Here is a 25,302-nt window from a genome sequence, read left to right on the forward strand (position 1 = left end):
ACGTGTAAGCACGTTTTTATGTTCCCCTGACATAAAATTAGGAACATCCTTCAGAGCTCTGCTGAATCTGGTGTGCAATTTTCCAGCAAGGTTAATAAAAAACCTCTTGAGAGCACAAAGTTTCTTGCTGAAAAATGTTGGAAGTAATTGCATCTGACTTCAGGCTGATGCAGTTAGGACTCTTGCAGACTGTGAGCTGCTCCTCACCCTGCGGATAGCAGTGGAAACACTTCACCTTGATGATAAATGCCTAAACGTTTCTTAAATTTGACAGTGTTTTGAAGATGCCTTAGATTTTGTACTAACAAGTTGTTCAACTGTTTAGATAATTCAGAAAGGAGGTTTCTGTTAACAGAGTTTTAAACTGGATGGCTTGGGGAGCAGCTTGACATTTTCCTTGGGAGTTGGTGATATCATAAACCACAGGCTTTGCTGTCATGGTCTATGGAATTGTTATGGGAACACTCAAAGAAATTATTACAATATATAACTGTTCAGAGGCTGTGGGCTCAGCTAAGTAACCAAAAAAGGCAGAAAATGATTAAACAAAAAAAATCTAGTCTGATACATAAGAATGGAAAATTACAACTTTTTTTTAATACAGAGAACCTTTAGCCATGTCAGATGTGTACATTTGGAAGTGTTGATGCGAAATGTATTTCTTCTCTGATAGTGAATGTTTTTGAATTCTCTTAAGTGTTTCAGCAAAGCTGTGCTTTAAGATATAGATTTTTAAAGTGGTACCTGGATACTCAGATAAGTGTTTTGTTTTACAGTACTGGCAGTGTCTTTATGGGTTTCTTAGTTGTGGTGAATGATTTTGGCAGTTAAAAGAAACTTTGTAAGGAAAAATAACCAAAACCTGAATTTGTGTAAGTACAAATATATAACAATGCTAATCTAGATAAATGATGTAAGCTGTTTAATAAAAATGTTTACCCCTGTTTCTTGGACTTAGTCTGTTATGTATGAAGTCATAATTAAATCTTTGAATCCCTCTGTAGGTTCTTAAACATGTTGAGAGCTGGTGGAAAAATGAAATAACACTTCTCTGTGCTGGAAGGCATCTGAAAAGCCTTGCATAAGGATCAATTTCAGCTGGTGGTGCTCCCAGTTTTATATGTGTCGCACAAAATTTCCAGTAGGCAGATGTAAAAGCTTAGATACAATTTTCAGCTATGAATGCTGTGAATACTAAGATCAAAGTCTTTAGTTTGTTTTTCTGAAGCACTAAACACTAGCTTAAAGAACTGAGATCCACCTCTGGGGTCTTGATTCCAAAACAAGCTGAAGACTCTTGTTGCCTGGGTTTGCCTTTCTGGCCGTTTGCGGTATGAGTCTGGCTTGCTTAACTCCGTGAAATGACTGCGACTGTGTAACAAGACTAACTGTACCTGCTGCTGAAAGACAAGTACTAAATCAGCATGAAGGAACTATTTGCTCTCCTTTGGAAGGGATTCATTTGGAACAGGTTTCCACACAAAGCTTATGCCATTCTGAATGTCCGTATATGTCCTGTGACTCCAGTTTCACTTTGAAATTAATATCCATCCACGCTGTGCATGCTTTTAATCTGGTAGTTTCATGTTATATATATTCTCTCAGTCCTCCCTTGCTGCAAAGAAGGTGGCTGTTTGATAGGAAAGGTGTTAGACTGGTGTTTCTGACAATTTGTGCAGAGTTTTTTAGCCGTCCTGTTTTCAAAATCTATCCTGCTTATATCGGTATATAGCAGCACCAATACAATCAATCAAACATTTTTTTTAAAAATATATTGAATGTCCACAAGTGAAATTTTCTGCCCTCAGCGGTCTAAATGACAAATCTTCAGTCAATACTGTCATACTTTCAATGCATTAAAGTTACTTTGTGGCTTTCAAAGCAGCCTGTTTGTCTATTGTTACTGCATTGATTTGGTGGAACTAAATTTTGTCATTTGAGCATCTGAGGTATGGTGACTAGCACTGTATTAAATCCACAAACCCAGACTAGGGGTGGCAAGGAAAGGTCCAGGTCAAGTGAGAGGTCCTTGCCTGACCTCTCACACCCCTGACGTTGGTCACATTCCTATGGGACACTCCGGCACCTTCTGCCTCCTGCCTTTCTGTTGAGCATTACCCCATGGAAACTCATCCTCCATATTTTTCTCCTCCCTTTAAGCGCTCATCCCTTTGGTTAAAACGCAAATCCAACTTAAACTTATTCGTGAACTTGTATCTGATATTTTTCCTAACATTTATTTTGAAATTGGATTAGAATGCAAAGCCCGTTGAACAAACACGTCCCTAAATCATTATGAAACACACTTAAAGATGGTTTTATTAAATTATACGTTATTCCATGCAAACTGACCAATTCAAAGGGAAGAAATAAATGCAAACATCTAAAAAACCCTTCTATTATGCTATTGAAAGAAAAATGTGCTGTGGTGCTGTTTAAAAAAAGCTGAAGAACTAATTACCATCAAATAAGATGCAGTAGGAGTATTTTTAGAATAATGGACTCTAATTAGTCCATTGCTCATTGAAATACATCTGAGGACATCATTAACACATCTTATTCTATTAATTGTAGCTGCTCTGGGTTTGCTGTAAGTGGGGTTATCTGGTGACAGTTGCATTGCAAAGAAGAAAAAAAAAAAAGGGGTATTTTTATCTGGGGTAGTTGGCTGTACGTCTCCTGGGAGCCAAGGGAAGCAGTAATTACAGGTTTTGAAGGAGAAATTTGGGCGTTATAAGGAAGCCGCTGGTTCGGGGGAGGGAGGAAGGGGGCGTTCCGGCCCGCCGGCGCCAGGCCCCGCTCCGCGGAGACGGAGGGCGAAGGCACTCCGGTCCGGGCTTTCCCGCCGCCCCCGGCCGCAGGCTGCCTCGGCGGTCAGTTGCAAAGCCCGGAGCGGGATCGGGGGGGCCGGAGCTCGGCGCCTCCCGGGGTCGCGCCCGGAGGAGATCCGCTGAGGCGGCCCGCGCGGGGCTGCCGCCCCCCGGGTGCCCCGGCTCGCGCCTCCCGCTACCGACACCCTGGAGAAAAAAATAATTAAAAAAACCGCAACGCCACAATAAAACACATGAATAAAGAACCAGCGGAAAGCTTCCCGGGACCCCCTTTCCCCTCAGCCGGAGCCGCCCCGGCCCCTGCCTGTCCCCCTGCCCGGTGGGGCGGGGGGCGCCGGGGAGGGCCGGGCCGCGCTGGCCGCTCGCCCGCGTCGCTGCCTGTGCCTGTGCGGGGCCCTAATAAAGCTATTTTGAAAGTGACCCCTCGGCCAGAGCGCGGGGAGGGAGCAGCGAGCCGGGCGCAGCTGTCCGGAATCATGACTGAAGATGACGGATTCCGTGGTGGTGGAGGGTCACGTCAAGTTGAGAGATGGAAAAAAGGTCCCCGCTCCCGGCGCCCCTTCGGCCCGGCCCCGCGGCGGGCCGGGGCCAGGGGTCTCCGACCGACGCCCCCCTCCCCAGGAGGGGAGAGAGCCCGCTCTTCCCTCCTCCGGCCCTGGCTAACTCTCTCCTTTTGCCTCTCGTTGCAGTGGAAGAGTAGGTGGCTGGTGTTGCGCAAGCCCTCCCCGGTGGCAGGTAAGAGGGGGGCCCGTTCTGTGAGGGGGAGGCAGGCGCCGGGCGTCCCTCCCTCCTCCGCCCGGCGCTGCGGGGACAGGGTTTGGGGGCCCGGGGGCAGGGGGTTTGCAGGGCTCCCTTCGAGGCCAGCTGCCGCTGGAGATCACCCTCGGTGGGGCTCTTCTCTAGCCGTCGCTGCTCCTTCCTCTTTGTTGTTTTTTTTTTTTTATTTTTATTTTTATTCAGGGGAGGGGGGAATAAATTATCTGGCAACGGACCAGGTGGCCAAAAGGAGGAGGCGGCTATTCCCGGAGTCCCCCCCGAGGTGTAAAGAACGCGGGGGCGAGGGGAGAGCGCGGAGAGGAGCTGCCGGGCTTCGCGTCTCCTCACGGCCTCGGGCTGGCGGCCCTTGACGGCTCGGGACGGCTTTTTCCCCGGCGGAGGCCGCGGGCGGCTGGCGGGGCGGTTGTAGGCCCAGGGGCTGCGGCAGCCTGGGCGGTGACGCTGAGATCCTCGGCCGGCGCCCGGCTGTAGCGTTTGTCCGTCGGGCTGCCCCCGGTGCCCGTGCGCCGTGTCCGGTGTCGGAGCGAGGGTTTTAAGTAGCTGAATATCAAGCACTGCCTAAAGCCATCGGGAAAGGTGACTTTTCAAGGCGCAGCTATTTGGTTTTGGTTCCTGTTTAAAAATGCTTTTTTTTTTTTTAAAATTATTCTTTCTTCAGGGCAATTGGTGGCTGTAAAAAAAGCTGGCATTGTAAGCTCGGTAGTTATTCTTGATCAGTGTTTTGACATAAAATATCACTTCAATTTAAAAATAAAATGACATTTTGAATTAAAAAAATCACTTCCATGCTTCTGAAGGGGAAATTGAAAACGTTGTTCAGAGTTGATGTTTCACTGCTGGAGAAGGAAAAGTAGGTTTCAGGTTTCCCCATTGCTTCCTAACAGGGAAAAACACTTGGGCCCAAAGGTATATCTTTCCAGGGCTAAATGTTGCCTACGCTTAGAAAATGTGAACCTGCATTGCTGCAGAATGGATTATGGCATGTTTTCTAGGTTGTTGGTGGTAGACTGAAGGTTTCTTAGCAATTGAAGCTCTTCAGACCTAACTCTGTTACTTGAGTTGTTGCAGTTGTGTGTTAGTGTCTTAAATGCCTGTATCTTGGCTGAATCTGTTAAACGTCTCTGTGCGAATGGCATTTGTTGATCCTAGAGCTAGTATCTAGACATGTGAATATGGCCTGGATTTCTAACATGAGTAAGCCAAATCTGAAGGGGAAAATGAGGGAGCTTGATTTGGAAACTTAGTGACCGATAATGTAGCTTATTCATCAAAACTAGTATTTTTATTCTAGCTAAATTAGCCAGGTTTACCAGAAAAAGCCCCCAGTGATTTGCTTTTCTTGGTCTGTAAACCATAGCTGTTCTTTCTTCAGACACACAACTGTATCATGCAGAATGCTTAAATAGCATAGTTGCAGCTGTTTTTGCTAACAGGTGCATGAAAACAATTGGGAGTCCATGCAAAGCTCCACTTTAGTTAGCAGACGGTTCAGTCTTTCAGTCATTTTTCACCTCTTTGGAGATTTGCCAGTCCTTTGCCCATCTGAGAGCCACAAGGCACCTCGCCAGGGCTCAGAGCACCACACCCCAACATTCATAAAATGGTGCATAGCGGGCTTTCTCCTTTGTGGTATGTAGGTCAGCTTAAGCTGTGGATGTTGCAACTTTGATATTGACCATTAGTTTCATTTACAACTGAGTGCTGTGTGATAGGAAGGGAACCTGGGGGAAGAGGAGTGCTCTTACTATAAACGCAAAAGGTGGGAGAGGTCTCTCCTCTTTTTCTTGTCTTTTGGGTTTGCTTGTGAAATGTGCTTTTCCCATGAGACCATGGCACTTGAATTACTTTCTTCCGGTGCATAGTTACTGTGTAATAAACACCTCTAGGAAGGGGTTAAAAACAAATGGTGACACAAGCAAATATTTAAAAAAAAAAAAAAAGGTGTGGCACATAATGATTATTTAGCAGTGGCTACTGTGTAACATTTAGCTAGGAAACCTGAGCTGACACTAACAATCTGGCAGTGCAGTCTGCTCGCCATTTAGTAGTTGAGTAATCTGTGAACTACTGTAAGAATTTCATTTGTGGTTCAGTATGTTCTAATGGAAATAGAGATGACAATAGCCTCTCAGTCCTTAGTGTTTGTAATGTGAACAGCTATCATAGTGTAACTCCTAACGTTCAGAATTAATGAGTTGGTCCTTTCCAGACTTGGGAGAGTATCTGAAAAACCCCTGGATTTTTGAAAAGTAAAATAGGAAAGACTTTTTACTTGCCTCCTTGTTTCTGAGCCTGCAGATTACCCTTGAAACATGCCTGCAATGTTTGCTCCCTGAAAACAAGGACTGCAAAGTACCTGGGGGGGGGGGGTGGGAAAAGGAAACTGAGTTCTTACATTGACTTGGTCAGACTGACCCTGCAGTTGTCTAAAACACCTTTGTATTGCAGCAGAGTACTGAGAAATGTGTTATATTCTATGTTCTGCCTCATCATCTCTGACAGTTTTGCTTCTTTTAGACTGTTTGCTCATGCTGGTGTACAAGGATAAATCTGAACGAGCGAAAGGGCATAAGGAGAGGAGCAGCATGACCTTAGAAGACATCTGTGGCTTGGATCCCGGGCTCTCCTATGAGGGCTTGAATCACACGCTTGCAATCATCTGTCTCTCTCAAGTTGTGATGCTGGGATTTGAGAACAAGGAAACAATGTATGCGTGGGATGTACGAATCCGCTACAGTTTGGGGGAAGGTAACCTTTGTCTTCTCACACCTTTTTTTTGGGGGGGGGGGGGAGGGGGGGCAAAGAAAAGCATAGCTAAAATGCATGTAACAAAGTACACTTAAGGAAAAGACTGTCACTGATTTGAGAGTGAAGAGAGTGGTCTTCCCCTTACATCTTAAAGCAGGTGTCCCTTATGATAGGTTTGATTACAGTACTGCCCAGTACTGATGCCTAACTATGAGAGCTCTTAACTCAGTTTTTTATTTTGGCACTGAAAGCATGTAGCTTTGAAGCAAAGTGATCAGACTCCTACTTCCGGTCTTGCAATTTACTTGGGGATTTTGACAACAGGGTTCAGAGAGAGCCTGAATTAAGAGAAGCAGAGTCCTGAGTAGAACGTGGCTAGTTCAATCCCAGTTTTCTGAGCTGCTTACTAACTGTTGCATTGATAATCCTTATTGCTGCTAGTGTCCCCTTTCAGGAAGAGACATCTTGCAATAAGGAGTGTCATCAGACACAGTCTTTCCAGCTAACTTCACTCTTATATGTCCTTTTATTTTATTTTCTTGGTTAGCAGCTCTAAAATGTATCGTGGTGAACAAGGAGTGATAATATTGGTAATTCATAGTATCTGTCATGTTTGTTTAGTCATAACTGGGGAAGGAGGGTAGGTGTGTGGGAGATACACACATTAGCCATCTTAATCATTTGTTACATATGCTTTGCCATCTGTTGCATTTGTGGACTCGTTCCTTTGCAGTACATACACAGAAAGATGGCCTGGGAATTTTACAGTAATAAAATGTAGAAGCATCAGAAGAGAGATGTATGGATGTACCACTTGGAGCTATCAAGCTGTAGAAGCCTTGCATAAGGGCAAAGGTTAGAGGGGATTTCTGAACAACATAGGCATGAGTAGCTGGAGTAGTTGGTACACTTTGATATAGCTGTATTGTGTTCCATTTCTATTTTTTTACTAGATTTGGGATCTATGTCTGGTTTTCATGATCTTGCACTTGTGCAGTGCTGGGATGGAGAGAGTATTTAATCTCAATCTGGGTGTGACGGTTATGGTTGTGAAAGGAGGAAATGCAGAATCAGCAAAGACTTTTTTAAAGGAAAGCTGTGAGTGAGGTAGGAGTAGAGCCTATTGGATGAAGATGTATGCAGCCATGGAGTGTAAAGGTGGAGTGGGAGAGAGAGTGTGTGTGGAGGTGAAGAAATGAAGAAGTAAGAGGACAAATATAATTGGTTGAACTGGCAATAATTTGTAGAATGTTAATTGCAAAAAAAGCTCAGGGGAAGGAGGACAGACCAGAGTATAGAAAATTTGTTCAGGATTTTATCTTTCAGTGCAGGTTCAGTTAGGAGAAAGAAGCCAAATTAAAGTGAATCTAGTTTGACTAGACAGAAATAGAAGTGGAAACTTATATGAAGAGAGGATGCAGACTGGTGTTTTTTCTTAAAACGTAGTAAGGATGCCTTTGTGTGCCTTGGAAGTAAGGTGGCTGGATGATAAAAATAGACTAAGGACAGATGACCTCAGAGTCTGGGGAGGGGAAGAAAAAAAAGTGAAAGGAATTGAAGCTGTTCTTGAATGAGGACCAGAGAATGGAGGTGTCTGCACTGTAGTTCCCAGTGTTTTCTCTCTGTTTTTAGCAGATGATGTGGATGTGATTCCTGGAATAAAAGAACCAGGATTGAAGAAAACAGTGGAATTAAGTGAGTTGAGGTATAAGTCTGGTGTGAGAAGAGTGCTTGAGCCCACAGCTCATTCTGAGGAAGTGAGCATACTACAGGTCAGTGAATAGCTGTGAAGAGGAAAAGATTAGCTAAAGAAAATGAGGAACTTACAAAATGGTACTATTCTGGTACTATTTATCAGAAATAGTGTGGCCAGCAGGACTAGGGAAGTGATCATTCCCCTGTACTCGGCACTGGTGAGACCACGCCTCAAATACCGTGTTCAGTTTTGGGCCTCTCACTACAAGAAAGACATTGAGGTGCTGGAGCCTTTCCAGAGAAGGGCAACGAAGCTGGTGAAGGGTCTAGAGCACAAGTCTGATGAGGAGCAGCTGAGGGAACTGGGGTTGTTCAGCCTGGAGAAGAGGAGGCTGAGGGGAGACCTTATCGCTCTCTACAACTACCTGAAAGGAGGTTGTAGCGAGGTGGGTGTCAGTCTCTTCTCCTAAGTAACAAGCGATAGGACAAGAGGAAATGGCCTCAAGTTGCGCCATTTAGGGGAGGTTTAGATTGGATATTAGGAAAAATTTTTCACCGAAAGGGTTGTCGAGCATTGGAACAGGCTGCCCAGGGAAGTGGTGGAGTCACCATCCCTGGAGCTATTTAGAAGATGTGTAGATGTGGTGCTTAGGGACATGGTTTAGTGGTGGACTTGGCAGTGCTAGGTTAATGGTTGGACTTGATGATCTTAAACGTCTCTTCTAACCTAAACGATTCTATGATTCTACCTTTTGTTCATGAGTGTATTCAGCTATGTATCTTATTAATTTTTTTTTTTTTCAGAGAAGGGAAGTAGATGGCTTGGGACACATTTGGAAAAAAATTTACAATTTACCAGGAAAGCAGCATATGGCAAAAGCTTCATGTCCAGATCTGTTTTTTACTCTACATTGGCTTTGTTCAGATTTGGATACGCTGTTTCTTTTAACAGTGGCCTAGATCTGAGCTGCAGCTCTTTGTTTTTGGCAGCTGTTGTAACTTGCAACTGATTGTGTGAAGAGTGTGCTCCATTCCTCATTTAGGAGGCAGAACGAACCCTGATGCTTCTGCTCCCATGGTTTAATTGCCAGCAAAGTACTGGGCAGAGGGGTCCAAATGATATTAAAGATTCCTTACTGAACATTATTTGTCAAGATGGTTTTGGTATCTTTTTCATAGTTTATGTTTAAGCAGGTTGTGTAACAACTGCGTGCTCAAAAGGGACTATCATGTGACTATTGATTTGCTCCCTAGCAGTACTACTGGCAAAGCTGTAAGTAGAGCTGTGGTTAGTTAGATCTATCTCTGTCTCCTTGCACATTTCACTCGAATGACTTTGTGGCTAATTCCGCTGGAGCCTTAGGGAACTTACCAAATGCACGTCATAGATGAGGAGTTGACTTACAGCTAAGATGGTAACTAAGAATATAGCAAGTATTTAGATGAGAAGCAAGACTCAGACCTAGCTGAAATTCATGATGCTTGAAGAAGCATAGGCAAGAAATAGAGAAGAGTGGTTGTAAGAAGTGAGACTACCTGGAAGTTACCCTGTAGATTTCATAGGCAGGTAGCTGTTTGTATGATCTTTGGATAACCAAAAGCTAAATCTATGTGCTTCTTGATAAATGCTCCACTGAAAACCTCTGACTGGAAATGTAACAGTCTTGATGCTTCTCTGTGCCAAGACAGATTTTTTTTTTTTCTTTTTTTTGTCTAATCACAAGATGAAATAAACTAGAGGAGTAGTGGAGGTCAAAACAGTTGTTTGAGAATTGGGTGCTTTCTCACTTAAATTGCTCCCTTTGAAACACTGTGAGATTTGAGCACTTGAAGTGCTCCCAGTAGCTTATTATTCAGAATGCAACAGCTCTGGAGGAGAAGATGGGAGACCAGCCTAGAACAGCTGCTACTTTAGGTAAGGACCCTTGCAATATAGGGATGCTGAACTTGGGATTTTAACCTGAGTTTTGTAAACTTGAACGAGACAGGTGTTTCCTTTTTTCCCCCCCACTCTTTTGAAGTTTAGGCTGTGAAATATGAGAATTAACTGACATCTAAGAGTGTTTATTATCTATGAATGACTTAATTTCCCAGTCATTTCAAATGTCTGGGCATCTACCATCACCAACTCCCAAAAGATTCACAAAGGTGGGAAAATGTAATTTTCCCCATTTTACTGCTAGGGAAGGAGTGAAGCAGTTTATTAAAGGTTGCAAATGAGTCAGTGACAGAGCTCTGGTTAGAACTTGCCTAGTTCTTTGAGTCTTGGCTTTTGGGCTCCTTGGGCTGTGTGTTATGCATGTGTGTGTGCATGCACGTAGAAAAGGAGAGGCACAGGCTGTTTAGAGGAGGAGACAGAAAGAAACCCATGTAGCGATGCAAGGATGGAAGAGGTAACTGAAGTGTGGGCTGGATAACTGACTATTTTGAGATAGGGAGTAGCCTGGAAGACTTAAGATAAATTAATGTAGCATTACAACTTAATCAGTTATAGCATTAAGCCAAGATATGTGGTTTTTTTTTTTTCCCAATCCTAAACTGGCATAATAGAGAGTAATAAGTTTATAGCTATTCACATGGGGCTGTCTGGGCTCTACTTAGAATCTTTATGCTAGAGCCTTGTGGTGTGGGCAGGGGTTGGTCCGCATACCACAGTTGAACAGAATGACTTATGTAACATAAGTCATGGCACCTTACTTCTATTTTCTATAGTAATTTTTTTTTCTTCCTTATCTGATAGTTCATAGATTTCAAGTTTTTGTAGCACCTGGCACTAAACTAGAGAGCGGGCCTGCTACCCTACATTTCTGCAATGACATTCTCGTCCTTGTAAAAGACCTTCCTCCTAGTGTCATGGGGCAATGGAAGCTCTCAGATCTGCGTCGGTATGGAGCTGTCCCAAATGGATTCATCTTTGAAGGGGGTACCAGGTGCGGCTTCTGTAAGTACAAATGGAACCTGTCTTCTAAAAGTTGTTTGAAACCTTTTGTAGAAATATAAATGCAAGTCTCATTCAAAGTGGAGTTTGCAGAACCAGCTGTGCTGCTTTTGTCATACAGGCAGCTTCATATCAGAGGGTCTGTTCTACTGTGTAGATTTCTGCAGGCTTCAACCCTGGTGTTCAGTAAAAATGTGACTATGTGGAGTCCTGACTGAAAATTGCCCTGTGGCTCTCCAGAAGATGTTTAGTCAACTGTTGCTATTGGACACAGAGCAAAATTAAGGTAGTGAAATTTTATGGCTTGCCTCATGCAAGAGATAAGGCAAAGTGGTTAATGTTTAGATGATATAAATTATGATTAATTATTTTGTTGTTTGCAGAGGGAAAATGATACGGAGCTTTGAGGTTACAGGCCGCATCAAGGCTCTCATTGTGTAAATGCTAACGCCTAAATCCCGTAGAGGACTTCTAGCTCCAAAAAGTTAGGAACTTCTGTCTGTTCCCTTCTCTGTTAGTAGCTTTGTCACTTTATGGAACCATGAGATTCGTGGGGTCAAAATGAAAACAAGCAAGCTGAAGCTAGTTTCTGTAGCCTAGTAGCCAAGATACCCCTTTAGATGGGGAGGAATCTGTTGTTCCAGTGTCCAGTTTAGGACTTCTCACATTCTTACTTCAGATAAAATGCAAAGCTCCTATGCAGGAGCTGAAAAGGAAAGATAATTAATGCACTGGTATAATATCATATTAATCATTAGAAAATGTAAGGTTTAACTTCAAAAGCAGAGTTTGAAGCCATGCTGAATTGATGATCTGTGAGTTCAAGTGGGTACGCAGATCACCAGTTTGGATGTGAAGTTGTTTGACTTGCATAATGAAAAGTGAAAATAATGGATATCTTCAATTACCAAACTGAAAAAATAGAAGGTTTCAGAGTTGATCCAAATCCAAAGATATTCTTCCTTGGGACTTTTGGCAAAATCTGGGGAGGAAGGGGAAAAAAATTATTTTGACTGTTTTACTCTGGTGAGGGGTTTTCATTTTGTCTATTGAAAAGTACAGAGCTGAGTTACAAAGATGGTAAGTATGGACTCAACTGTTATATCCTAATTCCTGATTTAAGACACTTGTTTTCAATGTAGAAGATTCTGCTTCAAATCTTTCCCTGCCTAATTCAGAGGCTGGAGTTAAAGGAGGGTTTCCACCGTCTGAAGGAATGGGTTATAGGTATAACCTGTGAGAAAACAAATCTGTTTTCTTTTAAGGTTATTCTGTTTCAGTTAAAAACTGGTATGGGAACTGCAACACAAGTATCTTGTTTCCTAGTGGTGTGGTTTAGACTGTGTGATAGATAACTGGTTATAGAGTATAAGGGGGAGTCAGCACAGTCACCTTTTCCCCCTCTCTTAGTGCAATTGACCCAGGCTAAACTTGAATCTGCAGCTTAGTGTAGGTCTGCCAGCACCTGCAGTTTTGGTTTGAACAGGTTTTTTTTCCATGCAGAATAAAGCATTTGTTCATTCCTGTGTCTGTATGCAAGTACCACTTTAAATGCAAGCTGGACTTCTAATAAATGTGTGCACTGCTATGCTGACATAATTTGGGTCTGCTTTTTGAATTATTAACTGAAAATAAAAAACTTAATTTTGAACTAAACACTTCAAAATGCTTACAAGGAGAAAATTTCCCAAAGTTGAACCACAGTGTGTTTTTTCTCTTTTAAAAAGCTGCTGGTCTTTCTGGAAAGCTTGTGTAGAGTACTAGGTTTTGAACTAATGAAATCTGAAATAATTTAACTATGGAAAACTTATATTTTAAAAAATATAGGGAGCTGAAGTAGAAATGCTAAGCAATCTTTGTGACATTAGTAGTGGTTAGGTAGATAGATTATATAAATTATCAATGTAATTCCTCAAATGAGAGAATGTAAGACATAACTATTTGAGAAATTGGTAGCTCTGAGACTCTCTAGGGAAGCAGTGCCTCTATAATTTTTATTGAGTAAGAGGTGCAGCAGCACTGTGATATGTTGGATTTGTTTTTTCCTTTGAATCTTGATGCAGGTGCCTCAAAGGAAGAAGACAGTAATTTCTTACTAATAAGGGCTTCAAATGATGGCTTGATTTTTGGAGTATATAGTTGACTGCTATCTGTGAATTCCAAGCATGTGTTTTACACAGACTTTCATTAGAATATGGAAGGAGACAAAATAATATTCTGAGGGCTATCCAAATATGGAAAGCAGAAATGTGGACTAGCAGAAAATAATGATGGATGCCAGGACATATGTTCCCCTTTAAAAAAAAAAAAAAGAACAAAAAACCCACTTGTTTTTTTCTTTCATGCTTTTTCCAGAAGCACTGTTCAGCACTGATTGACAAAGCATTTGCAACATACATTGTCTGAAGAGTCCATTTCTTAGATATACTGCAGTTTTGAGAGGGATGCTTTGATAGGGTATAAAGAACAGACATTTAGGACTCCTTCGTAAATGTGATTTTTATGATAATACTGATGAATGGATATGACTTCAGTTCTGGTTTTCATTCTCGAAAGCATAGAAGTAAGGGATATTTGCAGATCAAATTGAGATGTGCTGACTTATTTATCACCCATTCTGTGTGGAAGGATCTTTCTTTAGTGGCTGCCTGAACCAAAGAATTTAGAAAATGCCTGGTTCAGTACTAGAACTGAGTACACTGCCCGCTTATTTGTGCTGATTATCTTCATAGAATCATTTAGGTTGGAAAAGACTTTAAGATCATCAAGTCCAACTGTTAACCTAGCACTGCCAACTTGATCACTAAACCGTGTCCCTCAGCTACACACATCTACACATCTTTTAAATAGTTCCAGGGATGCTGACTCAACCACTTCCCTCGGCAGCCTGTTCCAATGCCTGAGAACCCTTTTGGCGAAGAAATTTTTCCTAATATCCCATCTAAACCTCCCCTGGCACAACTTGAGGCCATTTCCTCTTGTCCTATCACTTTTTACTAGCGAAAAGAGACTAACACCCACCTTGCTACTTTCAGGTAGTTGTAGACAACTTGCAACTAGCCAGTAAATTTCTGCTGTGGTGGTTACTGTTATAGTCAAACCACCTCAGTTTGTAACACTGCTGCAAGGAGGTGCACAGGATGAGGCTGGATTTCTAAACACAGTGCTGTCAGGAATGATGGATGAATAAAGAAGTGTCTCTAGTGTTTAGTACAAGACCTTGTTCCCTGGAAAGATTCCCCCAGGCTGTAGGGACCACGGATAATTACTCTAGTAATCTGTGTGGCCTTATGGGCTCTGCAGATGAGCAAAGAAGAGGGTCTGCAGGAGGTAAGTAGCAAGAAATTTGATGGCTAAGCCAGTCTCCTTCCTGCTGGATTCTTGTCTTCTTGAAGGCATCTCCACCACAGCTTCCTAGGAGGCCCTGTAGAACCCTGCTTTGAGGCATGCAATATATGCTCCTCAGTTGTATGGCTTGCATAAGTCTTGTGTTCATCCATTTAGTATTTGCTGTTAGAGGATTGCCTGGGTCCAGAATTCTGAATATAGCATCTTCACAGGCACTCTTTTGAGGTCACCTAACTTCCAAGTATTCAGCAACAAGGCACTTAAGATATAAGTGTAAAGAATGAAGGTATGTTTCAGTAGGATCTAGCTAAGGTACTCAGTCCTAAATTATTGTGTTTAATAAATCCTATCTGCTCTCTTTGTTTGGTTTTGTAATGAAATAGATCTATATTATTGACTATGTACTGTTATGAACTGTATTTATGATTGGAACGGAATAATTAGATTACTAGTATATCACCCTACAGTTCTATGTATTGTGCATGTTATGTTGTTAAAGATGTATATTTCCCCAAATAAAATCAGACCAGTAAGTAATATGAACTGTTTTTATGTGATATAAAAAAATGTTCAGTAGCCCATATGGTGAATATAGACTACATCAGTTTGTGTATTACACTTTCATTACAGTGTTTAGGGAATAATAGTTTCAGTCTTTTTATTCTTAATTGGGTATTGTAGTAAATTCTAACATATGTTATAACATTACTAATATACTAGGAACTTTCATTTACTGTTAATTGATTTGAAAGAAAATTTTATGCTTTAATACATAGAATATCACCAGTTCACACTAATGCTCAAATTTTGAAAGCTAGCAAGTAAATGAACAAAAATATTAATCTGAAATAACTTTCTGTCAATTTTTGCTAAGTTGTTTGGTAGTACAAATGAATGCTGTAATTTATTTTGAAAGATTAGTGGTGCTTCAGTACAGAGAATTTGCTGTAGCAGTTGTGTTATTAAAGTGTTGATGAGACACTGCTGGTCTGGTTATGCAGCAGCATTATAGAATGCTAATTATTAAGTTTCTATAATACAGTAAGAAGCTAATTTTTTTTTAGAATTAGATCAGAAAGAAACTTCCAGTTTGGATGTCACACATGCCTAAATATCACAGAATGCTTGAGGTTGGGAGGGACTTCTGGAGGTTACCTTGTCCAACTCCCCTGCTCAAAGCAGGGTCAGCTAGAGCAGTTTCCCCAGGACCATATCCAGTCAGGTTTTGAATAGCTCCAAGAATGGGCACTCTAACCTTTGTGAGTAACTTACACCAGAATAGGGGAAGATCTGCTCCTCCTCCCAGTTTTGTATCTTCTGCAAACTTGCTGAGGGTTCACTCTGTCCCATCATCCAGGTTATTAATGAAGATGTTAAACAGCATTAGCCCCAACATTGACCCCTTGCATACACCGGTAGTGATTTGCCTCTAGCTGGACTTTGCGCTGCTGATCATAACCCTTTCAGCCTGGCAGTTCAGCCAGTTTTCAGTCCACCTCACTGTTCATTTATCTAGTCTGTACTTGATCAGTTTGTCAATGAATATATTATAGGAGATGGTGCTGAAATCCTTGCTAAAATCAAAGCAAGCAATATGTACTGCTTCATCCACCAAGCTAGTTCTTTTATCAAAGACTATCAGATTGGTTAGGCATTATTTCCCTTCTGTAAATCCATACTGACTATGCCCAGTCAGCATCTTTGAAATGGCTTCTAGGATTATTTGCACTACCGCTTTCCCTGGTCTGTGGTTCCCTGAATCCTCCTTCTTGAAGACAGAAGTCGCATCTGCTGGTTTTTTTTCCTCCCAGACCTCAGGCACACCATTCCCCGCCCCCAGTCTCCATGACCTTTCAAAGATAATAGAGCATCCTTGCAATGATACTAACCAACTCCCTCAGCACCTGTGAATGCATCCCATAAGGCCCCAGGGTCTTGAGTACGTTCAATTTGTTTAAATGTTCCTTAACCTGATCCTCTTCCACCAAGGGGAAGTTGTAGTTTTTCTAGATTTTCCCACAAGTCTCAAGGGCCTGGGATTCCTGATGAGGGACTTTAATCTTGTCAGTAAAGACCAAGGTGAAGAAGACCTCGAATACCTCAGCCTTTTTCATGTGCTTTGTCAACAGGTCCACCATCCCTTTCAGCAGTAGGTTGAAGTTTTCCCTAGTTTTCCTTTTGCTGCTGATATACTTGCAGAAGCCCTTCTTGTTGCCTTTCACATCCCTCCCCAGATTCAATTCCAGGTAGAGTTAGGCTTTCCTAACCCCATTCCTGTGTGCTTGTACAGTGTATCTGTATTCCTCCTGCGTCATCTTGGTCACCCTGCTTCTACCCTATGTATGCTTTCTTTTTATGTTTGAGTTTTGTATGGAGTTCCATGTTCATCCATACAGGCTTTCTTGCCATATTTGCTTGGCTTGAACTTGCAGGAGGTGATCCTTGAAAATCAGCCAGCCCTCTTGGATCCCACTTCTCACTAAGACTGTATCACATGGGATTCTTCCAAGTAAATTCCTGAACAGGCCAAAGTCTGCTCCCGCAGACTGATTCTAGGAAGTGGGAATGAAGATGTTATGGGTCCCTAGATAAGCAGTTAAAAAACCAAAACTGGGATCTTTTTCGAAGTGAGTTGCCTAACTGGAGAGGACACTCTAAAACATCACTAGAAAAGATGAAGTGGTGGTAGTGTTGCTCTGCGTGTCTTTTTCTGGTTGCCATACTTCTACGGAGTGGGAAATGCAGGTTCCTGGCCTCCTTCAGCCTGCAGGGCTTCAAATCTTTGTTTTCCTCCTGAGGAGTGGTTGGCGTCCACAGAAAGAACAGCCCACTACAAGGCCTGGAAGTTTCCTCACTGTGTAACCAGGCATGCAAATGTCACTGGGATCAGAAGAGAAAAATGGAGTATGTGTCTGTAGCCTTGAGACTGGGAGCACAACTGCAGGGACAGACCCTAGATTCTGGTCACTGCTCCTAAGCTTAAATGCTTAGTTCCCAAACTGAAAATCTTAGTTGTATAAGCAAGCCCAGAAATAATGAGGTCTATAAATAGCTCTTCATTTATGTTCTTTAGTTAAATTGTGGCATTTCTTCTGTAACTTGTTCTAGATTTGATGCAATTGCTGTGCTCCAAGAATTTAAACTAATTTGGGCTTATTGAGTGTTGCTGTATCTTATCTCTACATTGCAGAAAACCTGAATGGTTCAATCCATAGGCCAGGGTGCCAGATGCATAAGGAACGTGTATTATGAAATGTGGATGGATGATACAAATGTGAAACTGTAGGTGATGGAACTTGAAGCACCTGAATTACCTATGTTATGCTTTGCTCCCCTCCCCCCCGCCCCCTTAAGCTTACACTAATTTCTGGTGCAAAATGATACAGGTGTAAAACGGAACAAATATGATCCCTTATCTTTCAAGGGGAACTTCTCTGCTTCCAGGAAGATATTCTGCATTTCTTGATATACCATTAATTAAAATGGTCTTTCAAGTTGTGTTGAGGCATACACAAATAAAGAACCTGACTTGTGAATGACACTCAACTGTTTCTGAAGGTCCAACACTGTTTTGAACACTGGTGTTGACATGACTCTCTAATCCTTTAAAAAGAATCAAAGTGTGAATTAGGCTTAAAATGTGGTCTTGAGTTTTGTAGATCCTTTTATATCTATGACTTTTAAAATATTTTTAAAATTTCCAACCTAAATTTATATGTTCATTTATCCTAGATTGTTGTTGTACCAACATTGTCCTTTAGTGTAATGTTCTCTCTCTCTCTCTCTCCATGATGCTTATCTCCATAAATATTTAGAGCTTTTATTTATGCTCTCTGTCACTTTTGCTATGTTAAACAAACTCAGCTGTTTATCTTCCCCGTAAGATACAGGAGCTCATCAGTAGCTCTCCTGTGTACCTGGTTTTTAAGTATGAATTAATCTTTTTTTTTGGTTACAGGAGACCAGAATTACAGACAAGTACTTTGGAAAGGGTCCCACTACATTGTTGAGCATTATATTGATGTTTCTTTTTTCTTAAGAAATGTCTGTCTTGATAGCTGAGAACCTTCAGTTGCCATGGAAGGGTCTTTTTGCCTCTTCCCCTGCACGCGTGCGTTCAAAGGGAAGAACAGCATATTCATTTTGGTACAAAATAGCCTGCCACAGTTGGAAACTTTACGTATGGAGTTCAAGCTTATCTTGTTAAAGGAGCTGATGCCCTTAACTGAGCACTTAGACATATCTTCAAGCATAACAACATTTAAATATGTGTTTAGTCTAAATATTTGATTTAATACTGCCACTAGAAGAAAATGTGTTTTGCAAATAGGACCTAAATAAAAATATAAGTCTGGTTATTCTTAACAGAGAAGTGTTGGTAAAGGGAAAGGCCATCTTTCTTCAGATATCTGACTCTTTTACCTCATTCCTCTGAAATTCTTGAGGAATAGGACAAACAAGTAGTGTCCAGGAAAAAAGCCTGATATGTTATTACAGAAGTTGTTTTAATTCCTAAATGAAAGCACTCTCCATTACCCTGTCATAGAAACATTATATGATACTATGCAGACTCTATTATTAATGTTACTTTCCTATAGGTTAAACTACATCTTTGCTCCCATTCTTCCTGTGAAGCTGTGAATGCAGAGGATTAGTGAATTTAAGTTTTAAATACAACTGTAATAAATACCTTACTAAAAGGAACTGATGATCTTGTGGTTAGATTGCCTTTCCTCTCCATAAAAAAAACTGTAAAGCTCCAAACAGAAGTAGAGCTTACTTTTGGATATTTCTGTGGAAGAACTGAAGTCTAAAAGCATCTGAATCTGTTTTAGCTTTCTGTTCCTTGCTTTGTCACAAAACTTTTCATAAATATAAAATACTTAATTATGTTTATGAATTAGTTGCTCAGTACAGGTTTTGTTCAACTCTGAAGGCTTTGGTGCTCAATCCAGGTAGAGGGAAACCATCTGAGATAATGCTCAGATTTCAAACATTAAATCTAGGTGCATTTTCAAGATGGATAACACCAGTTTATTCTTAAATAGGAAAAAGAGCATTTACATTTTGAACTTCTCTTGCCCTTAACATCACAATTGTACTGCTAGAGATTAGAAAATCCTTTCTTCTGTTTCTGACAGCTGCAAATAAGTTCATCTCTGGTGGAAAACTTGGCCCCCCTGCCCCCAGCCTCTCTGTAGCTGAAGCTCAATCACACATACCATTTGCAAAAAAAAGGCATCTGGGCCTAGGAGTCAATTGAGAGGTTTACTTAGAGGAACAGACTGGAAAAAAGGACCCTCTCGTTTTCCTAAGTTGCTAGCTCAATTAGTGTGCCCTGATTAAAATGACCAGTTGCTGGCAGAATCTTGACTTGGAGGTCAGTGTGAAAAACTTCGAGTGGGGTAATAAAAGAGCATGTTAATGCTGTGAGAATTCAGGCTCTCCAATGTTCAAGTACTTCAGGATTAGGTTCCAGAGCCTAGTTTAAAGCTGCCTCCTGTTTTCTAACAGTGTCTCCTAGAAGAGAAGAACTCGTAGGACCCTTGGTGCCCTTTGAAAGAACAAACGATACTGCTGCTGCTAGTTGCTGAATAAGCAGGAGTATTTCTGTGATCTTTCTGATGCTTTGATGAAATTAGGTCTTTCTTCCTTTCTTTCTTTCTAAGACTTCTGCAAGTGGCTCTTAAAATCATTCTGAAATTGTGGAAGTGGCTACCAGCATATCTGGAAGGACCAAGGGAGAAGAGAAGCAGCCCTATAACAAATGGGAATTTATTTGAAAATTAGAAGCAGTAGACGTGGTTGAACTGGGGCAACATCTGGAATTTCTTGAAAGATGCTGGGTTGTGTACATTAAAACTTCTGTTTATGTGCAGATATGTTCTGTTGCTACCACAGATGACAAACATTCTTATCTTGTTTTTAGTAGTCATGCCCACGTCTTAGTTGGCAATGATAGGAACACCTGTTGTCATTTTCACCAGAGAGAAGAGCAGCCTGAGATATCTTCTAAAGGGGGTTGCTCAAGGCCAGGATTGAGACATACTGGTTGAACAACATGATGATTGCCATGAACTGAACTGCCACGGTTCGTACCTGTCCTGTAGCTAAAAGACTTAAGGATCTAGCATTTTCTGGCACCTGTAGGAGTAATAATTCATATGAAGGGACTGATTCTTCCTCCCCGCTTTCACACGCAGTACAGAGATTTAAGTAATTTTTGGTTATTGTGCATTTTCAGGATGTGTTTGCCCATGGGTTTGCTTTTTTAATATGATGAATTAAAATCAAATATTAGCAAGATTTAATAATACTTGGAAGTTTTAGGAAATTGGCAACTTCTCTTGAACGTTTGGGAGACTGTACAATGCTTTACTGCTAACTGCCACAGAGGACTGGCTTAGTGTTTCAGCCTTGTGCAAGTGGCTGCAGGCTGCTTTTCACCAAGTCTCTCACCCCATGGATAGAGTGAGTGAGTGAGCTCTTCAGTCTAGTAAACAGCTGCATGGTATTACAGTGATGCATACCACATATTCCTCAGCTTCCAAATGCTTGTGCACCAAATCTGTTCCAACACATGACTGAGATGTGTAATTTCTAGTAGTGAATTTCTTAGCTTTCTCAAGAAAGCAGAAAAGAAATGTAATTTCTGGGGTTTACGTATGTTTTTAAAACATAACTTAGTTAAGCCTTACCCATTCATTCATCTCACCTGATGTCTTTTGCAAGGACCCCCAGACTTCTTCTTTCCCTTGAAATCTAGTTCTACCTAGCAAAACAAGAAAGAAAAACGTTTCCTGTGAGCAATTACGGTGATCATGTGAATAATAGAATCTACAAAGAACTATTTTATGCATATGTGTATATTGGATTTGTATCTACGTGCACATGTGCATACACTGTTTGTACTAGTTATATAAAGGCCGTCATATTTGTTTTTGGGATTTCCACATATGTGATAGTTCTTTGCAGAAATCATCCTCTGAGTTAAGCAGCCAGCTCACATGCACACATTTACTTTTTTGTTTCCATTAAAGGCAAAGGTTTGTAGAGCCTCTTAGAAGTTTAAGTAAGACTCTTGACAATAGTGATAAAAGAACAAAGTGGTCCAGATGTACAGAAATATTTGAGGAATTTTCTTTTCCTGAATGGCAACATGGATGTGTAGGATTCTGCTGAATTACCAAGCCACGTAGTCCATCACTGTGCTTGAGATATAAATGTCCTCTGTTATGTTGTCTCTATATCCTGCTTGCTTATTGCGCATGGGATGGGAAGGTCATGTGTTCAGTCCAGCAAAGCCTTGTGCTGCCCTGCTCCCTCAAGAAAGTCAAGTCTGCTGGCATCAGTGTGGTTCATGGGGGAAGAGTCATACCATCTAAGATTAGCCAAACTGATTACCCTATACTCCGTCTACTCCATGGGGGGAGAAGGCAGCTCAAAGGAAGAGCTGAATTTCAAATCATTCCTGAATGCATACTTTGCACCCAGCTCTTTCTAATACAGAGTTCTCTGACTCTTTGGTATCTCTTGGGGAGGGGAAATGGGACACGACTGTGAGTGAGTCACCACCAGAAACTTTCATACCTGTCAGACTGCATGATTAGTGTTGTAATCTCCTAGATGGTCTTTGATACTGAAGCCAGGGTGTGTATACGTGCCATGAGGAAGTGTGGGACAAACTTGTTTTTAAAAACAATAATAAAAACCAATACCATAGAAGTGCAGAGTTAAGTAGGCTTTACTCAGGTTTACATTTCATGAGCTAGTGTGTGTTCATCTTTTCAGTTGCTTAAACATAGCTTAGTGTTTTAATGTTTGTCTGTCCTGAGTCTCAAGGAATATGTTTGAGACCTTGTACTCAGAAATGATTGGCAAGCCTGCCTTATATTTAAGAGTATAAATTTAACTTCTACTAGTGAGTGAATTCTAATTCCAGTTGAATTTATAGCATTTCACCAAATGAAATAAACTGTACCAGGAACAGGATTTCTGTTTCTTTGGCTGGAGAAGGTTTGATCAGTAAGATCTGAAGAGGAACAAATGTGGTGGAGTGACAAAACAAGTTACGAAGATGCTGGTAACAATGTCTTTACTAGATTTAAGCAGAGCAGGCAGAGACTTAGACATGACATAAATTGAGAATGACAAAAGAGCGTGGACCAGAATATGCTTTTCCTAGAGCGCTCAGTTTACTGCTTGCTGGCTATATCTAATTTTCTAAAATAGTTAATTTGGTTTGTGGTCCACTTTTTATTATCCCCTTTGTTTGAATCCCATAGCCCTTTGTCAAGCAGTCAAAAGTGTATCCATGGCTTAAGTGAAATGTGAATATCCTGTTGGATATGACAGGGCAGACATGTGAAAGTGATGGGGATGCAGGCATTCTGGTCAAGATCAGCTCTGCTGCTTTAAGTAAAATTGGCAAAAATACGTATGGAACTCAGAATTGGCTAGAGACATGCAGTAGTCAAATTTATGTCCAGATTAGGGGCCCAAGTCCCTAGGAAAGTAATATGCAAAACCCTACTACAGGTCTAAGATTTGGTATTGTGGTTTTCTAGTGTGCATGGCTCTGCTGAACTGGCAGCACTTCTTCAAGGCCTAAATACTAATTTAATTTCCTTTTGCGTCTGGTTATTGTATTTTTTTTCCTGAATTCACTGGTTACTGGGGTGGTCTTTTTGCCTGGTGTTTTAAGATCATCAAAAAGGTCAACTAGACCTTTTTTTTTTTTTCCTGATGCGAGTAATATTTGGACTGACAATTCTCAATTAAAATGTTCTGTGGAACACTTCCTGTCTTGTGTGTTGTCCATGTAGCCATATATCATGCAGCTCAGCTCAGAACTTGTTTGTTTATTTAGTGATTCTCATTCTAATTTTGCTTGGGGCTATTCTTAATGAATGGAAAGCAAAATATCAGAATAGAGCAAAGGGTAAAGATCTGATGACAACCTGTGGAGTCGTGTTACGTTCTGTTAATAATAACACATAGGACTTAATCTAGGGAAATGTATAATATAATCCAGCAATATAACCAAATCCTAATTCGTTGGGATATGAAAAGCTGCTCTTGGTTAAAATTGGGTAAACGTAGAATTAATTTGGTTCATTTTGATGAATACACTTTAAGTATCCCTGACACTTGCATAGTTAAGATTTGATCTACAAAATTTTAGGGGTAAATAAGAATAAAAGACCCAGACAGCTGTGAACATATGGCTTGTATTTTGGCATTGCTCTAATTGCCTGAATCTCAGAAAATTAGCATAAAGGATTAGGTAGCTATTGATTTTATGTGTATGTTTATGATATAGTGTGTGTGTGCTGACCTGAATTTTTTCTTTTTATTTCTTTTCTCTGGAGAACATGTCTTGTTGATTTCTTTTCATGGCTTGCACGTAATACTGTCTTGATTGCTAAATTATAAATAGCTTCAGCTAAATATATTTCTAATGTGTCCAGGTAAAAAACACATATTTATGTTGTGCTTTCTTGCAGGGGCTGGTGTTTTTTTCCTTTCTTGTGCTGAAGGAGAGCAGATCAGCTTTCTGTTCGACTGTATCGTCCGTGGCATCTCCCCGACGAAAGGCCCTTTTGGTTTGCGTCCAGTCCTACCAGGTTAATATAGGAAGTATAGAGTAACCGAGCAAAGTAGGAACTTGCTATGTCTAGCACTTACTGCTGTGATTGTAAGAACAGCTTGCAGACACTAAGAGTGTAGAAAGTGCAAGGTGGTTTTCCTTCTGAAATGTCACAGTACAGATTTATGAGTTGAATGTACCCAGTTTCCCCCTGCTGCTCTGGCTCATTCATATTTCTGGTGATATTGCTAACTTTAGCCTTCTCTTACTTAACAGTACTAAAATATGGCAATTTGAATTGAAAGGAACCCTAACCTTTAGTTTCAAACTTACACAGTTCAACTTGGATCCATGTCTGCATTGCTATTTTGTTAGTTTAATGGAAAACTAACTTCTAGGGCATTTTGAGTTCACCCAAAACACTTAGAACTAAGTCTTGCCAACCTTAGAAAACTTTGTCAGGCCTCCACATCACATTTCAGTTTTGCAGCTTGAGCTTCTTTTCTGATGTGCAAGGATTAAATTCCTTTTCCTATTTCATGGTAAATGCTGCATGAGCTGTAAAGTTCAGAGAGGAAATTAGATGGTATCATAGTAAGCTCTGTTTCCTTTTGACTTTAGCAGATGAAGAAATATAATATTGAGTCGGAATGACTGTGTCAAACAGGGCAAGAGTGTGGAAATGAGATTGCAGAAAAATATATGTGAATTGGCAGTGGGATATAGTGGGAATGGGCTGCAAGAATGGTGATAGATGAGGCAGGATTTGTGGGAAATACTTGGAGTTTCTGTTTAAGTGTTAGGCAGTTAATAGGTTTTTGACAGGGTTTTATTGCTGGTATACGATTAAGATAATTGCGGGAAGGAAATGTGATTGATGGAGAAGATTAGAACTGGATGCGAAACTTGTGAAAATAAATTATGAAAAGTTAGTTAAGTAAATGCAGTAGACACAAAGCTCACTTAATCTCTTCTTTCCCATAGTTGCAACACCGAAGTAAATAGAATAATCAAGCAGAATAGCGGGCAATAAAACCTTGTTCTTCTTATATGATGATCTGTGTTTGCATTCAACTAAGTGGAGTGTTAAAAAAAAGCAAACAACAAAAAACCAGCAACAGAAATCCAAAAAACAGTGCTGATACTTAAAGTTTTGCTATTGTATGCATATTTTTCTGCATATCTAAAACTGTATTACACATATACAACTCCTAAGTCTTTCATTTAACAAAAATTTATGTCCAGAAAAATTAAGCCTACAAGTGACTATTCTGTTGTCTTTTTATTATTATTATTTTTTTAATTTTAATTTTAGATGGCACATTCTTTGAAAAATCTTTTTTTAGAGGCATGTAGAAGTAAATCTGCTTTCGCAT

The 25,302-nt window shown here is 40.8% G+C and overlaps 1 protein-coding gene across 1 annotated transcript in view; it reads left to right on the top strand.

Moving 5' to 3' along the window:
- The first annotated feature begins 3,270 nt into the window (after positions 1-3,270).
- Positions 3,271-25,302, top strand: part of DOK7 (docking protein 7) — a 68,778-nt gene continuing 46,746 nt past the window's right edge. The window contains exons 1-5 of the mRNA XM_075499652.1: positions 3,271-3,371; positions 3,521-3,566; positions 6,126-6,356; positions 10,792-10,992; positions 23,844-23,963. Coding sequence (XP_075355767.1) covers positions 3,318-3,371; positions 3,521-3,566; positions 6,126-6,356; positions 10,792-10,992; positions 23,844-23,963 — 652 coding nt within the window. The 5' untranslated portion in view covers positions 3,271-3,317. The remainder of the gene's footprint in view (positions 3,372-3,520; positions 3,567-6,125; positions 6,357-10,791; positions 10,993-23,843; positions 23,964-25,302) is intronic.

Source organism: Mycteria americana, chromosome 4 (genome assembly GCF_035582795.1).
Source record: "Mycteria americana isolate JAX WOST 10 ecotype Jacksonville Zoo and Gardens chromosome 4, USCA_MyAme_1.0, whole genome shotgun sequence".
In the NCBI taxonomy this organism is placed as follows: domain Eukaryota; kingdom Metazoa; phylum Chordata; class Aves; order Ciconiiformes; family Ciconiidae; genus Mycteria; species Mycteria americana.